Genomic DNA, 17,467 nt, shown 5'->3' with positions numbered 1-17,467 from the left:
ATATTCAGAAGAGCGTAGACATTAATGTAGATGGTGGGACAGTTTTTCTGCTTACATCCAAGCAATATTGTTCAAGAGTTATCCAAGTATACAATGCGAAAAAAGGCTATAATAGCATTAGGTCTCAGATCTTTCATCAATTCCCAACACTAAATAAATTCGCGCGAAGTTTGTGTTAGCTGCGGGGGCGGATGTCTTCAATTAGCGGGTTTGTTCCTCTACTGGTATTCTCTCGTTGAGAGCAAGAATAGGGAGACTATATTCTTCGTGTGATTGTACCAAGAAATATGTCCTACGGTGGCTGGAACGAGGTTGAACGAGCGAGGGAATGAAGTACAGAGATAGACAAAGAGAGCGAGAGAGAGAGCGAGAGAGAGAGGGTGGAGAGAGAGAGAGGGAAGGAGAGAGAGAGAGTGAGAGAGAGGGAAGGAGAGAGAGAGAGGGGGGTGAGAGAGAGGGAAGGAGAGAGAGAGAGAGAGGGGGGTGAGAGAGAGAGAGAGAGGGGGGTGAGAGAGAGAGAGAGAGAGAGAGAGAGAGAGAGAGAGAGAGAGAGAGAGAGAGAGAGAGAGAGAGAGAGAGTACGTTATGCCAGTTTTGCAAAATACTGATGGTAGCCCTCGTGGTTAACAGACGCACAGATTAAAAAGCAGGATAGCATTGTGTGCCAGGACCGATCACTGTGAAAGCGATGTCGCCTGTAATAGCCCTTTGAAGGATATACAGATTGTTGTCCTATGTTGTGCCATACTTCTGTTTGGTCCTTTGCTGCTGGCCAACCAACCGTCCCCTTGGTCCACTTTCGCCAGACTTTCGGGCCGGGTAGATGTCTTGTCCACCCGTGACCCTTTGGTTTGGGTCTATCAAAACAGGACAGATGTAATGAGTTAAGACGACTGGTCACTACTTCGCCTTCTCTTTCTCCCTTTGTGACATGCGGGGAGCACTCAGACGAGAGGCAATGGGCAGTCTTTTGTGGAGATTTGTTGATTCCGTTCAATCTGTGGCCTGTCTTGTCCCTGGACGCATGGAGTTCTGGTAGGTTGGAAAAGATCTCTAGGATGTTCCTCGAGAGTCCTGGCAAGGTGTTATTTATGTAACCTACTTGTGCCTACAGACTTTTGTTTTCTTGTCGTTGTTCACATACTCAAGCCCGTAAGTCTTCCAGAACACCTATCAACTTCCAAAGAGTTTTATTCAACAAAACGTTAAAGTAAGCGCAGACCGTCCCACATAACAAGTGTTCGTCGCAGAACTGTATCTGAAAAGTAGACCAAGACGTACACAAAAAAGAAGAAAACCACTTTGTCGGCAAGACGTGTACGTTCAAAGAAACGCGAGAGGGTGCAACAACAATAAATAAAAGGAAGAATTTCGTCATCAGACCTGCACAGAACTGAAGCGTGAAATGCAAGGTTGAGAGGTTGCTGTGCTGGTTGAATGCAGCAACAAGAGAGTACAGACTGAGTGAAGGAAAATAAACCCATAACAGAACACAGCAAAGTAAGATACAGCTAGTGAAGAGCAGAAGGCAAGGTATCGGGCGTGTGTGGTCCCTGTTGTTGTTATGTTAGTCGTGTGACACGAATTAAAGACATTCATCAAATACCTCTGGTCGTCTTACGTCACTCTCGTTCAAACGGCCCATACGCCCACGTCTTGCCTATACCGTCTATGCTAATCTACCTATTCGTTGCTACCCTGTTATGGAGGTTAGTTCAAGTGGGGTTTTCTTCTCCTTCTTTTTCTTCTTTGCTAGTCCTTCTTGGCTTTTGACCAACCGAGCTGTGGTCAATGCTTGCTGATGTGTCCTGAAGCTTGACAATGTTGTCCATTCCTTTCTTGGCTTTTGATCCAATGAGTTGGTCAGCACAGAGGGTGCGTTGGAATGGTCCGTGCAGGTGAAAATAGCCTCAACTCTCGGTCAGATGTTACTGATCTGGAAAGTGAGTGACGCAAAGAATGCAACTCACTGTAAGCACCGTTAGTGTTGCCCTCACTTGACCTTCTCCTTGTGCTTTCTCCCCCACCCCCAACGCCTCTTCCCTGCACTCATCTTCCTCTTTCTCTCACATGACTATGTTTACCTGTTATCCTGTGAGTAACTGCTGCACTTCTTTCGGTTACCCCTTTACAGTTTCTGTTCTTTCCCATAATAACGTCTCCCTTTTGTCAGTCCTATTACTATATTTTGTCGTATAGTCATCAAAGCTTGTCATTTCGAAAGGGTAAAAGGAATTACTCAAATGAAAATAAGAATTTATAGTCCTAAGTGGCGACGGGGTCCAATACGGAACATGTGTAAGAGTTACTGCTTACCATGACAAAGTTTCAGAGTCATTCGACACTTGGCCACGTGACATAAGCTCCTGTTTAAAAAGCTTAGACAACACATTTTAGTTGTCGGGTACAACATTTCTAATCCTCTCGTATCAAAGCTACCAGTGCGCGTCTGAAAATGTGATGATAATTACACCCGATCGGCAGCGCCAACGGATACCCGAGTGTTATGTGCGTTTTGCTGAGGTCTACATTATGCGCCAGGTAGGTCCAGGTATTGAAAGGCGCAGTACGTAATGAAAGGGACCCTTTCCGTCCAGTGAAGCAAATCTCTCCATCTAAAAAAAGCGGTGACAGTTTATTTTGGACCCTCGTTTCGCCTTACTGGGGCCAGGCCGCGTCTCAAAACAAGCCACGAAACTGGAAATGGAAGTGAATCAGTTTCGTCACTCAGGAATCCAGTTGAAATATATAGGCATAGATACGTGGACATAGGCGTAGATATACACCTTGCGTAGACAAGTTATTATTTCGGATGAGCTTAAATATATAGGCATAGACAAAAATATAATAGGCATAGACATAAACATGGACATAGACGTAGATATACACCTAGCGTAAAGGACTTATTATTTCGAATGAGAAATTTACCCATGATGCACATCACATCAAATAACATAGAACAAAAATACATGTGAAAACATCAAAAACTGTTCAATATACACGAAAAGAATAGTTTGTCTTGACCTGACCGCATGATGATTTCCGGTTTAGATGTTTATCTCGATTACAACCGTTTCCCAACAAGAGTAACGACGAACGGTGATGAAGATTGTAAATACAGCACCATGTCGTTTGAAGATAGGACCGTATCCTCTTCCTGCTTATTGAAATTACCCACGTCGTAAATGCCATTCTTGTTCTTATGATAATTCAATCTGTCTTTTTCCCCGCTGGCTTGCAAATTGAATGCAACCTTGAATTCTACCTGCGGTTTGTGAAGTTACGCGCAGTGTAAATTAGGCATGCCTTTGCTCAATCGCTCACCCGCAGGTTTGCGTTGCGTCAAGGGGGAACAGAGGTTGTGTGTTTAGCGCTGTATTGAAGCCACCGGGGACAAATCAACATGCGTTTTTGGCGAACACCCCCCCCCCCGCTCCCCCTCAAACACACACACACACACACACACACCGTCTGGTCGTTTCAAAACTTCTCTTTTATGTTCAACTAGCTTTTATACGGATCTTTCTCTGCGCACGCAGAATGAAAGTGACAAGCATTGAAACAGACTGAGTCCTGCCGCTTTTCCCTATATTTCCAACAGAGAAGAAAAACCTTGCCCTGTATGATTTATCACTGAAGAGAAGAAAACTGTGCTATCATACAGAGCACAAGAACGGGGGGAAAATGACGGATTATTCGCTTTCAAAAGAAGGAAATTGCTTCCTGTGTGTCTGTGCGCTCGTCGGTCGAGCTGTGCTGAAAAGAGAGAGAGAGAGAGAGAGAGAGAATTTTGTTTGGGGTTAAAACGCCGGTGTAACACGAGAAAATTACTCCCACGAGATTTTTACTCCGGAATAAACATTTCGTACGAAAAAGTTACTTCCTTTACGAAAAAAGCACTCCCCCATTGCACGAGAAAATTACTCCCCAAGACAGGTGAGTTCCGAGCAAACATTCCGAACAAAAATGTTACTCCCTTGACGAATAAATAACGAATAAATTACTTCACCCCAACACGAGCAATTTAACTTCCCATGCCAGGTGTGCGACATTTTTACTCCCTTGTCCCCTGTTAGTCTTGGTGGTGGAAGGGGTGGAAGGAGGGTAGCGCGACATTCGTGTGCGCGAGATCACTTATTGGCATTATCCCTTCGCCCGCATCCCATTTTTGCGTACGAGACTTTTACTGGAAGTATAAAAAATGGGGAGTAAAAATTTCGTGGAGGAAGTAATTTTTGTGTGCCTTGGGGAGTTCTTTTCTCGTACGAAAAGTGTACTCGGAGTAAGAATTTCGTACGAAATATTTACTCCGGAGTAAATTTTTCGTGGAGTAAAAATGTCGTGTTACACCGGGTCAGCGAAGAACGGTGTTGGTCCAAACATATCCGCCCCCTCCCCCGTCTAACCTTTTGCTTGTAACATGCCTTTCCATGTCACGTCACGTTTAGACTCTTTAAAGGACAAGTAACTACTCCTTTTTCTTCTTCTTTTCTATTTCTAACCTATACAGGTATGTGTACGCGTTGCGCTCAAGTATAACATGCGTTACATGTACACGGAATGTGATTGATTGTCCTGCTTTAAATAATTCTCATAGCAGCGTCGCAATAATATCCTGCTTATAAGTTCACGAAAGATCTAAGGAAGTCGTCAGCCACTAGAATTGTATGTATTCGTACACTTATATTTATAAAACTCTCCGCCCAATATACTTAGGCTACTTACTTTTACAGGAAATACATTTCCGCGAAATGTCTCCATCTGTCTCTCAACAAAAGGCAAACAGACAAGATTCTATCTTTTATCGCTGAGTTGGATATAGTTGAGTGTCGATCATGCAAGATATTACGGTTCACCTCAGTGCGCTCCTGAAGGGAAAAAGTGTTTGATATAGGGCATAGACACCCATGAGCACTCTCGTACTCTTTTTTACCCCCACCGTGTCCCGGGTAGCGTATCTAAACAGTTATTTCCCCCCACAGATTCCAAATAAAACCGCCCACAGAAATATAATTTCACGAACGAAAAACCTCAACGAGATCACACAGGGAAATAGAAGGGGACTAATATGGAACTACGGGTAATGTAGATCAAAGTTGAAGTCTCCAAATTGGTGCAAACAAAAACTTTATTCAAATTGACTATCGTTTCATATACAACATCTGGTATATAGGATCCACATTCGAGCATTGTGCTTAGGTTTCCAAATGAACCTGTATGTTGTAAGAGAGGAATCTAAATAGACACACAAAAAAGGTCCTGCAACACATGCATACAAATTTAAGCCAGCAAACATAATTATTTTAGACACGAGTTTCAAGCAATAAGTAAATTGGGTGTCTAAAGTACGTTATGTCACATTACCTTGCGACTTCAGGTAAACTGCACGCACACACACACACACACACACACACGGCACACACACACACACACACACACACACACACACACACACACACACACCACCTTTCTGTCTGTCTGTCAGTCTGTCTGTCTGTCTGTCTACATGTCTCTGTCTCTGTCTGTCTCTGTCTGTCTCTGTCTCTGTCTCTCTCTCTCTCTCTCTCTCTCTCTCTCTCTCTCAAACGTGTGTGTGTCCTTAAAAATGACGCATATGACCCAATATTGACGGACTGTGTGATATCTTCTGCTATGGTCTGTTGAGACAGTGATATCAAAATCGAGACCGGAGGTCGAGATTTTGATATCACTGTCGAAACAGACCAATAGCAGAAGATATCATCACACAGTCAGTCAATGTTAGATATATTGCTAATTCACTGGACATTTTGTATTTACTGTAAAGAAATTACAAAAGTATTTGTCTTAGTTTTGGCTGTTCCATATCCCTCCCTCTGATTATTATTTCTTTTTGTTCACTCTTTTCTTGTACTTTTCAGTATTTTAAAATGTCTTTCCTTTCAAAAAGTCTTTAGTCACTTGCTCAACTAAATTCTGGGATAATTACATTTTCATATATATTTGTTTGTTTTTAAATTTAGGTGTTTTTGTTTTTGAAGTGGGGAAGCAATAAAGAGGTCGTCGATATCAAAACTGATATCGACGGTAATGTCGTCGATATCACTTTTGCACTGAGCTCAGTTTTGCCCAATTGACCAATGGAAATCCACGTAACATATGAAATAGCAATATACGTACATATCTAAGAACACCAACCGAAGCCTTGAAAAAGGCGACGGAGTTCCTAGCGGCTATTGTGCGCCGCCGATGTGCACAATTAATTCCCTTTGTCGGCTTTGTGCACACGATCCTAAAGTGATAGCAGCGACGCGCGTAGCAGACGATGCGTAGCTATCTGGTCATCACTCGTTTCTCACGCTTAGTTTCACCCCGCTCCGAATCTTTTCTGTCGCCTCCAACAACCACAAACTTCTTTTTTACTTTTTACTTTTTTTCCCTTTTCTTGACAGTATTCAGAGAGGTTGGAGCTGGTGACAGCACGTTGAAAACCATGACCTCGTTTTGACGCGAGTTCTGGACATCCGTGTTGTCACACTTGTGCGTGCATGGTTCGAAATTACATCTGGATCAAAGAAAATCAGTCCACTATTCACCAATGCGCGAGTGTTCTTTTACTCCCAAAGGAAGCTTGACGCCATGTGCCGAGTGTGTAGACGTCACACGTCGACGTCGAGTTCAAGGCGTGTGATCTTAAACAGGCAAGGAAAGCGGAGGCGGCAGAGCAGGACCGTTAGCCAGGACTTTGCTAGAAGTGTCCAAGCTTCACAGAGATCAAGAGTCGTTAGTTCTCCATGATGATAACATCGCTCTCTATAATCGCACGGTCCTTTAGCCTTGAATTCAAAATTCGCCGGCGTGGACCACATTTGATTTTGTTGGCCGACCGCCCTCCTTTATGGCTACTGAAGAAAGTCGTTTTCGTTTTTGCCCTGTCCACAAAACCGACACTCGTAAGGGGAGGTTAGTGTCACCGCTAAATCCACCCTTCGGGTTAACGTTCCTGAGCGAAGAGTTCTCCAGTAAATAAGTCATAAATAACTAATGTTGTCGCATATTTTGTCCTTTATGAGAGCGTTAAAAACAAAAGGTAAAAGGGAGGGCCAGAAAATACCGGTACTCGCTCTCTTCTGTCTTCTTAACGCACTGGAAGAGGGGAAGGGACATAACTCAAGCGGAAACGGATTGCAACGACATCATTGCGGCGCAAACGTTTCTTTGAACTGCGTCCACCATTTTGCTCTTTCTTCTTCGAGCGCTTAACACAAGTTTAAACTGCGAGTTTAGGCTTTCAAGTAGAGTTTCGTTTCCTCCAAATTCAAAGTGTTTAAATTTGTTTGATAGGATTCAGAGTGTTGCCTCTGGTTGAATAAACAGCTTGTGTCTTCGAGACGATGGGAAAACACGGTTCAGACTGTTGCAATGCTGCGCGCAGAATGTCGTTAGTGAATGAATTAAGGAGTGCATGAATGACAGGACTTGTGGCTTTTATAAAGATGCTGTACAAAAACCTTTTTACAAATCACAAACCGTGTGCTTTCACTGTGGCTGAGCACTATTGTATTAATGTGGTGAGTGTTTAATCCGAGATATATGGAATTTGCAAGCTATGCATCAACAATTCACTCCATTTATTTCACTCACATTTTCTTGCAAGAACTACGTTTGAAGCGTGACCTGGGAGTTTTCTATCAGATGAAAATGAAAAAGTAGATGCAGACCTATTTCTATCACCCTGTGTCAGTGAAGCGATCCTCTTCCTCTTTCTCTCTTGCTTTCTCTTTTGCTAAACACACTGCTGTTCCATGCATGTTTCGTACCTGTATCACACCTACCTGTTCGATTCATGTGTATGGCAGGTAAATGATTCCGCTTAACGCACACCTTTTCTATGTCCGTTCCATACCTTTTTCATTCCTACATGCTAACATATATTGTAGTTAAGTATCTCTAAAAAAAAAAAATTGAAAAAGCTGTTGACGCTTAACTTTCAATGTTTGTTTCATTTCTGTTGCAGGTACATGGTTCCGCCGACCTTCTTGGTACAAGTGCGAAAAGTTTAGGGAAACACATAGGTGGGACTAGCTACCGCAAAAAGTACTTCTTGTTCTCGCAATGCAGTAATCGCTTCGTCCGAATGACCCTGCAACCACGAAAAAGAGCCCTTGATGCCCAAGGATCCACAAGGGGCCAAAATGGTGAGTTATTAACAATTATTCAATAATTAGTGTTAACATTCATATCGCTGTTCCCTCTACAAAATGAAAATAAAGCAAAACAACTTAAGAACGTCAAAACGTCCACGCGGATCAATATTTGCCAGCAAACAACCAATCTACTACCCAACTAGGCCAACAAAGACAATTACAAATCGACCAACCAACCCAACAAATGTATTAAAGGCAATATAGTCCTTCGCGTGTGAACAATTCAGCTCACCACCAAAGATATGGCTAGGCGTTTTACAAGGGATAAGGCCAACAAAAAAAATTAGTCTGTTTACGGTATCCCGACCGACCCTATTTTTTCGCGCGACCCTAGACTTTTTTTTGGCATTTGGGGAAAAAAAGTGTTAAAAAAAAGTAAAAAAAAAAAAATTGGCAAAATAACTTACAAATTTTATATGTTTTTTTGGAGAAAAAAAAATCCCGACCTACCGACCCTATTTTTTGTTTGCCTATGTTACCGTAAACAGACTATTCTTTTTTTTTGGCCTAAGACTTGGATAAGACTCGACTTGGACACATACCAATAAATCAATATCCTGATTGCTTTCTGTGCAGACTTAGACTTTTTTTTACAAATTAGTTTTACCGATTCATTTGGATACAAGTGGTCTTTAATTAAGAAATGTATTATAGACATACACAAATTCTCACCCTGCACATAAACAAATTCAGATTGTTGATTGTTGGTATCTGTCCAAGTGGAGGGGACTTTTGATATCCAGTAAAAGACTTGCCAGTTCTGAGATTTAGAGCCCAACTGTTTTGGCGGGAAGGATTAGTCTGGTTACTTTGTTCATGAATTGGTTGGTTGGCTGCTGTTAAATCTGAGTTCTTGTAGATGTCACATCTTTGGAAGTTCCTCTGTTGTTGTTCTGTTTTTTGTGGGTTTTTTTCGAGTGGGGAAGACAGATCAAATATGGCATAACAATATTCGTTCGCTTGTTCTTTCGTGCGTTTGTTTGTTTGTTTGTTTGTTTGTTGGCAACACGAGTAATAAATATCACTGCCTTGAATGTTTATCCTTTGCACCATGATTGTGCTTATCTATGTCGGAATTCACACTCCTCCTCATCACTATCATCCTTGTCGTTATCTTCGTTGCCCTCGTTGTCCTCGTCATCATCACGATCATCATCATCATCATCACCATCACCATCATCATCATCATCATCATCATCATCATCATCACGATCATCATCATCATCATCATTACGATCATCATTACGATCATTATCATCATCATCATCATCATCATCATCATCATCATCATCACCATCATCATCATCATCATTATCCCATAACATTCCTCCTTCCATAATTACTGATGAAGAGTCATGCAGTAAAGCCTTTTATTCACGTTATTATGTTCTGCTTTGTATCAGACGCCGTAATGGCTGCAGTCTATAACAGTCAGAAAATGGATTCACTTATCGAGTGCGTCAATCATTGCCAGAGGCTTTACCGCGACATCTATACCAGCTAGTTGTCACTCCAATGTGACGATGGACATCGTTATCACTTATAGTTTTCTTCCCCCCCCCCCCCATCCCTGCCCCGCTCCACTCCCTTCCCTCCCTCCCCCTGCCCCCTCCCACTCTGTTTCTTTTGTCTCTGTTTCTTTGCCTCTCTGTCTGTCTTGTCTCTCTCTCTCTCTCTCTCTCTGTCTGTCTGTCTGTCTGTCTGTCTGTCTGTCTGTCTGTCTGTCTGTCTGTCTGTCTGTATCTCTCTCTCTCTCTCTCTCTCTCTCTCTCTCTCTTTTTTTTCTCTCTCTCTCTCTCTCTCTCCCTCTCTCTCTTTTGCAGGGATCAGCTTTCCTCTGAGACATTAGTGCTCACAAACGGTGATGGTTATTTTACAATCTTGGTAAAAAGATTTTTTTTTTAAATTATACATTTATTATGAGTTGATGGAAAATAAAAGAATAAATAGAGAAATAAATAATGAATTAAAAAAATAAACAGACACATAAACAAGTATATCGAATTCATAAGTAGATAAGTGAAGAAATCATTCTTCGAGAACAGAATAATATGGCCAACGCTCAAACTTTCTTTGCATTTGTCTTTTCTTTTGTGTACTATTTTAGGTAATACATGAATTAAATGGGTTTTTTTCGTCAGTTAATTCATGTATTACCTAGTTAATACACGTATTCCCTGGTTTCACAGATTATTATTATTATTATAGTGAGTATTTCTACGCACATACCCTCCCAGAGGGAGGCTCATAGCGTTTACAATATGCCGTGTGAGATGGAATTTTTTACACAATATATCACGCATTCACATCGGCCAGTAAATCTCAAGCGTGTTAGGCGAGTAGGCCTATATACTTTCACGGCCTATTATTTCAAGTCACACGGGTATTTGGTGGACATTTTTTTTTTTTATATATGTCTATACAATTTTGCCAGGAAAGACCCTCTTGTCAATCGTGGGATCTTTAACGTGCACACCCCAATGTAGTGTACACGGGACCTCGGTTTTTCGTCTCATATTAACTGTAACATATATACCAACCATCAGAATACTGCAGAATGACGTCCTTTGTTCCTGAGAAGCAGAAAACAATAGCTAACGCTTGCACACGCACGCATCACTCTGTTATTGTTACATCCTTACGTTGTAACGTCACTGTGAAAAATGTGTGTGTTAATTGAGAGTGTACAAACAGAGGATCTGGAGGGATGCCAGTAACCGAAGCGAGTGCTGAGCCCTTCTGTCAATGCACTCTGCGTATGTCAGTCACTGTCCCGTAGTTGTCGCTCTGTCTGGATCTCTGACAGCTTGGGGACGACTTTGTTGAAAAGGATGGTGATTAATGAAATGAAAAGTATTAGGGAGGTTTAAGGAGGGGGTGGGTGGGGTGGGGGGGGGGTGTTTAGGGGGGGGGGGGGGTTGGCGGGGAGAAAAGAGCACAATGCATGTTTGAATATGAGACTCCTGGTAGAATGGTATCTTCTTTGTTTTGAGTGTACACTTTCTCTGATTGTGAATGTGCAACAAATGTCTATTTCAACATGCAGTGTACTCCTGCTCACACACACGCACATGCAGGCAGAGGCATACACATGTGCACTTACTCAAACACCTAACCGTTCTGCAGCCCCTCCCTCACCCCCCCCCCCCTATCCCCCATAAACCCTTTTCAGAGACGCTCTACCATACATATCCCCTATCTCTCTCTCTTTGTCTCTCTCTCTCTCTTTGTCTCTCTCTCTCTTTGTCTCTCTCTCCACCTCTCTCTCTGACTCTCTCAGACTCTCTCTCTCTCTCTCTCTCTCTCTCTCTCTCTCTCTCTCTCTCTCTCTTTCTCTCTCTCTCTCTCCGTCTCTCCGTCTCTCTCTCTCTCCGTCTCTCTCTCTCTCTCTCTCTCTCTCTCTCTCTCTCTCTCTCTATCTCTCTCTCTCTCTCTCTCTCTCAGACTCTCTCTTTCTCTCGGCAGGTTTTAATTAAAATGTTGAATTTGTTGCCTGCTTTTGCGTCCCACGTTTCCTCCCGTTTAGACTTTCCCCCTTCTGTCCTTGACAAAAGCAATAGATTTTCCCTGGGCGCGCGTCTTTTTGTTATGCAATGAATAATGCATAGGGAATACCCAGCGACTGGGGAAGACAGTTCAACAAGGGACAGACAGAATTGAGCGCTTGACAATTTATCCGTATCTTCACCCTCGAGGCGTAAGATCCTCGTTACATGAACACCATTAAGGAGCGGAGAAGGGGGATCAGGGAACGAAGAGAGAAACTAAGCTAGGACACAAAGGGACAGAGGAAAGAGAGGAAAAATAGGGTCTACACCAATTGGTGAAAAACTGCTTCATCTGTTCAACATTCTGTATAAGTCTGAAGTCTGGTTGCAAGGTTCTCTTTCTCTCTTTTTGTTCTGTTATGTTATATGAAGTCTTATATCGCGCGCGTATCTCCAGACTCGGACTCAAGGCGCAGGGATCTATTTATGCCGTGTGAGATGGAATTTTTGACACTATACATCACGCATTCACATCGACCAGCAGATCGCAGCCATTTCGGCGCATATCTTACTTTTCACGGCCTATTATTCCAAGTCACACGGGTATTTTGGTGGACATTTTTTTTATCTATGCCTATACAATTTTGCCAGGAAAGACCCTTTTGTCAATCGTGGGATCTTTAACGTGCACACCCCAATGTAGTGTACACGAAGGGACTTCGGTTTATCGTCTCATCCGAAAGACTAGCACTTGAACCCATCACCTAGGTTAGGAAAGGGGGGAGAAAATTGCTAACGCCTTGACCCAGGGTCGAACTCGCAACCTCTCGCTTCCGAGCGCAAGTGCGTTACCACTCGGCCACCCAGTCCTTATCATTTCTATCAACTAGTGCCCTTTGGCCTTCTTCAATTAAGTCTCTTCCCTCGACCAAGTTTCTTGCGCCCTCCCCCCTTCTCTTCCCCCCCCCCCCCCCCACCTCGCAAAAAAAATGCCAGCTAGTCCAAGCATCAAAGTCAAAGTAACTCGTCAGTTATTTCTGTTAAAGTCTTATCGTTGGTTTACATATGCAAAACAAACAGTAATTCGTTGTAAAATTGTAATTATACATAAATTGAAATGCTCGTTGGGTGGTTTACAATGAAAGGTTTACCTAATGTGTAGACACGTTTTATCCATATACACATGCAATGAACGGACGAAAACACCGAAGTCATTGCTCATATTCAGGTCGTCAAGTAGTTGTCCAAGGGGCACATACATGTGTGCAATGCCTCACGAACAGCGATGAAAGGGTTGTCAGGAATCACCCATTATTAACTTGTACAGCCAATCAGTGATCGATAGCGGGTTCACTGGAGATCGATTTGGAAATGTTATCGATCTTGTGAATAGAAACCATCGCTGTATTGCTTCCTTGTATAGCCCTCGCACCCTGCTGTTACGTTAGGCGTAGAAGTGTGAGAAGCTATGAATGGAGGAGTGATATCTCACACACTCTCCTATCTCACGATCGTACTCTGTTATTCCCTAACTCGTGCACTATAAACACGTTCACGAAACTGTTTAAGCAGCAATTTACTGAACAAACTCACAATGGAAGACGAATGTTTGACGGCTTTAATATTTATTTTATGTTTGAAATTACGCTTGGGTTTAACAAAAGATCACGATTTCCCAAGCAAAACAATGATCATGCAAGAAACATTTTAACACTGAGACCCTCGCGGTTTCCCCCCAACAGGCTTAATATAATTTGTCCCCGAGTACGCTAGTACTTGGGCTCAGCAGACTTTAATTGTGTGTGTGTGTGTGTGTGTGTGTGTGTGTGTGTGTGTGTGTGTGTGTGTGTGTCTTTCTCCACTTAACAGCTTATTGCTGGGAAACTACTGGGCGCAGTTCGTTCAAAAGTTGATACACTAACTTGATAATAGGTCCGATTGATCGTATTAAAACTTCATAATGTTACCTGGGACCTAAATGCGAAATAATCCACAAAAACGACTCTTGGCGGTGGGCGCAATTCGCGGTGGGATAGAACTGCTGTTCGGCTAATAGAACAGCCAGCCAGTTGGTGGCTTGGTGGAAAGCACGTCCGCCTATGGCCAAAGTGATCCGGGTTCGATTCCCGGCATGGGCGATCTATTTTTAAAATTTTTTTTTTTTATTAAATTCTTGTTTACTATTGTTTATCCCCGAGTACGCTAGTACTTGGGCTCAGCAGACTTTAATCGTGTGTCTGTGTGTGTGTGAGTCTGTGTGTGTGTGTCTTTCTCCACTTAACAGCTTATTGCTGGGAAGCTACTGGGCGCAGTTCGTTCAAAAGTTGATACACTAACTTGATAATAGGTCCGATTGATCGTATTAAAACTTCATAATGTTACCTGGGACCTAAATGCGAAATAAACCACAAAAACGACTTGGCGTAGGACGAATTCAAACGGCAACAGCCAGCCTCATAGAACAGCCTGCCAGCACCCAATAGCCTTAAATTTCACTGACAGAATTGTCAGAGTTGGTGGCTTGGTGGTAGGCACGTCCGCCTACGGCCAGAGTGATCCGGGTTTTTGTTTTGTTTTGTGTTAAATTCTTGTTTACTATTGTTTATTATGAACGTTTTAATGTTTTATTTTACTCTAATATTTTTTTTATTGTGTAAAATAAATAAATAATATGTATATATATATTTTTTTTAAATCCACGTGCACAAGACAAAAAACTTTCATACTGGGGGAGCGAGCCAGTCTGAAGAGTACTCGGGTCCAGCGCGAGCGTTTTTTATTTTAAAGAAAAACAGTTTACCGCGACCCTGTCAGTGACAGCTGGTTTGGCCGAGCTGTTTGGTACAGTCAATAATTTATGTGTTGTAGCTACTGAGATTAAAGTTCGTTTGGCCATTTAACAGGTCCGTTTACCCCCTGGTTAGTACCCACTTCTCAGCACAGGCTATTCACTGCTGATCCGGGGGATCAGGCTTCGTCACCCCTTTACCCTAGTTCTGATAAATGTGCTAAAGATATGACTGACTCTGGAGCGCTGGGTGGATGTGCACTCTGGTATAGGCTTCTTGGCGAACACTAAATGTCTTTGAAGAAGTACCTATACTGAAAACTGCAGTGAAGTTCCATCATTTGCAAAGACAAACACACATACAGACGAAGAAACAGATATTGAATACACGAGCAAGCAGCAACCACAGGTTCTACTATATTCCTATCCGTCATTCGTAAGTTGACACGATTTCGATCGGCCAGTACTGTAGGCGACTTTTTTTTTAGTTCGATGGGGGGAGGGGGGGAATGGCGGCGCAACTTTACGTTGCTTGAGTATGGTAATTGCCATTTCAGACAATTTAAACTTATTATAAAATAAATACTACCTACGCTCATTTCAGCTGAGCAAGCACGACATGCCTCAGGTGTGTCTATGTCACCAATATGTTTCTCTTTCACCTGTCCTCACCCCCGATGGTCGTCAGCAGTGGCATAAACACGACCTCACCGTAACGCGCTTATTAAATAGTCATTCGTAATGTCATCGAGTATGCTTCACACAGCTTTGACCATTGTTGGCGTATTAAAAAGTCATCTGTAGACTTTCACCCCAGCGCACAGGAGGCCATAAACTGTCGAACAATATGTCCAGCCAACGTAAGACTCTCATGGGCTACTGAGCAGTAAAGATTTCACTTTCCAGGGGCTGAAGAGAGATTTCAGGGTATTAAATCCTAGCAAGAATCGAAGCCCTATACGTCTTCAAAGCGTTTGAGAAAGGACTCAAAGCACATAAAGTTTATGAGATTGGAATGGTCCTGTTTATGGCTTAGTGTAATTGCTTTCTTACTGTGAAGGTCTCAACTAACACCGAGGGGTACTTCGATTGTGTGCAAATTTCAGGGAAAATGGGGACGTTACTTGAGTATGGTAATTGCCATTTCAGGGGGTGGCGGGATGTGGGTGGGGGTGGGGGTGGCGGGATGTGGGTGGGGATGGCGGGATGGAGTGGGGGTGGCGGGATGGGAGTGGGGGTGGCGGGATGGGAGTGGGGGTGGCGGGATGGGAGTGGGGATGGGGGTGGGGGTGGCGGGATGGGAGTGGGGGTGGGGGTTGGGGGTGGCGGGATGTGGGTCATGGGGGCGGGGTGGGGGGATGGGGGATGGGGGTGGCGGGATGGGGGTGGTGGTGCCGGGATGGGGGTGGGGGTGGGGATGTGGGTATGGGGGTGGGGATGGGGGTGGGGGTGGCGGGATGGGAGTGGGGGTGGCGGGGTGGGGGTAGCGGGATGGGGGTGGGGTGGCGGGATGTGGGTGGGGGGTGGCGGGATGTGGGTGGGGATGGCGGGATGGGGGTGAGATGGGGGTGTGGGGTGGCGGGATGGGAGTGGGGGTGGCGGGGTGGGGGTGGCGGGATGGGAGTGGGGGTGGGCGGGCGGGATGTGGGTGGGGTGGCGGGATGGGGGTGGGGAAGGCGGGATGGGGGTGGGGAAGGCGGGATGGGGGTGGCGGGATGGGGGTGGGGGTGGCGGGATGGGGTGGTGGTGTCGTAAAAGGCTGTTCCACTGTACGTACATAATTCCCGCACACTTATAAAACCTTAATTTAGTCTTCCACACCAACACAGAGTAGGGGGGAAACAAGTACACAGCAATTCAAATTTGTCAGACACAGAACAGTTACAAGCCTAATTCTTCAGACACTTGAAAGTGGAGAAAGGTTACCCAACAAGCAACAACAACAAAAAAGGAATGTAGAAGGGAGAAAGACACGGGATGCAATTTTTCATCTCACAGTGAAGTCGGGTCATGAAAACCGCGAGAAGCAATTAAACTTGACAGGGACACATACCTGCAACAAACACACCCACCAAAAATGAGGAGGGCATTTTTAAGGGAAAAAAAGGTAAAGGTAAAAATAGACACACTCTTTAAAACAATGTACAAATAACACGTTAATTAACAAGAAAATTAAGTAATTGCAATTATCGTTGACAGGAACACATACCTGGTATACAGTTTTATACACACCCACCAAAATGGTAGGGAGGAACTTTAAGGGGAGGGGGGGGGGGGGTGTCCTGATTTGGCCTATTATGGTCCGCTGGACCTGAAAAGCAACAGCTAACTAACTAACTTTAAGTAGGGGGGGGGGGGGGAACAACAGTCGTGCGAAACATGTTATATGAACATATTAAACAGAACATTAATTGACGAATAGTCTCAATAGACAAGAAAATGTTGAAGATAGAACAAAAAAACGAACTAACCAAAAAAGACGTCGGATTGAAAAATGACACGTGTATGACAAACACACACAAAAACACAAACTATAGGACACAAACACACAGGCAAAAGTTAACTTGCAGTAGAAAAAAGTCACACGCGTGTAAACAAGCTGGCAAACAGACTGGCATATCGCGTTGTAATTAGGCTAAATATAGAACTCCGCAACAAACACACAGATTAAAAAACCAAGAAACCCCAGAGTACCAGAGATACAAGTCTTATCTGTAGACAAACAGAGAAATAACCAAACAGAGAAACAAACAAACAAACAGAGTGAAACCTAAAGGCGCTTTATGACATAAAGGCGGCTTAATAAAAAAAAATAAAAGAAGGAATAAAAACGTCACTGGGACCGGATAAACAATAACAGATATCACACTCATTATGGGAGTACCAACAACACAAGCGGAAAACTAGTTGCGTCGGCGATCCAAACAAAAAGAGACCATGTTTATCCAACATTAACACAACCTTGAGACGGCTTAGGATGAGACGGTCGCTAGAGGGAGGGTGGG

General features: G+C 43.5%; 1 protein-coding gene across 1 annotated transcript in view; it reads left to right on the top strand.

The window, feature by feature from the left end:
- The window catches only part of LOC138982213 (fibroblast growth factor 18-like), a 60,937-nt gene that overhangs the window by 15,650 nt on the left and 27,820 nt on the right, over window positions 1–17,467 (top strand). Inside the window, exon 2 of the mRNA XM_070355438.1 lies at window positions 7,997–8,177. Within this exon, the coding sequence (XP_070211539.1) occupies window positions 8,117–8,177 (61 nt within the window). The 5' untranslated portion in view covers window positions 7,997–8,116. The remainder of the gene's footprint in view (window positions 1–7,996; window positions 8,178–17,467) is intronic.

Source organism: Littorina saxatilis, linkage group LG12, assembly GCF_037325665.1.
Source record: "Littorina saxatilis isolate snail1 linkage group LG12, US_GU_Lsax_2.0, whole genome shotgun sequence".
Taxonomy (NCBI): domain Eukaryota; kingdom Metazoa; phylum Mollusca; class Gastropoda; order Littorinimorpha; family Littorinidae; genus Littorina; species Littorina saxatilis.
This window is presented reverse-complemented; position numbering and strand designations above follow the sequence as displayed.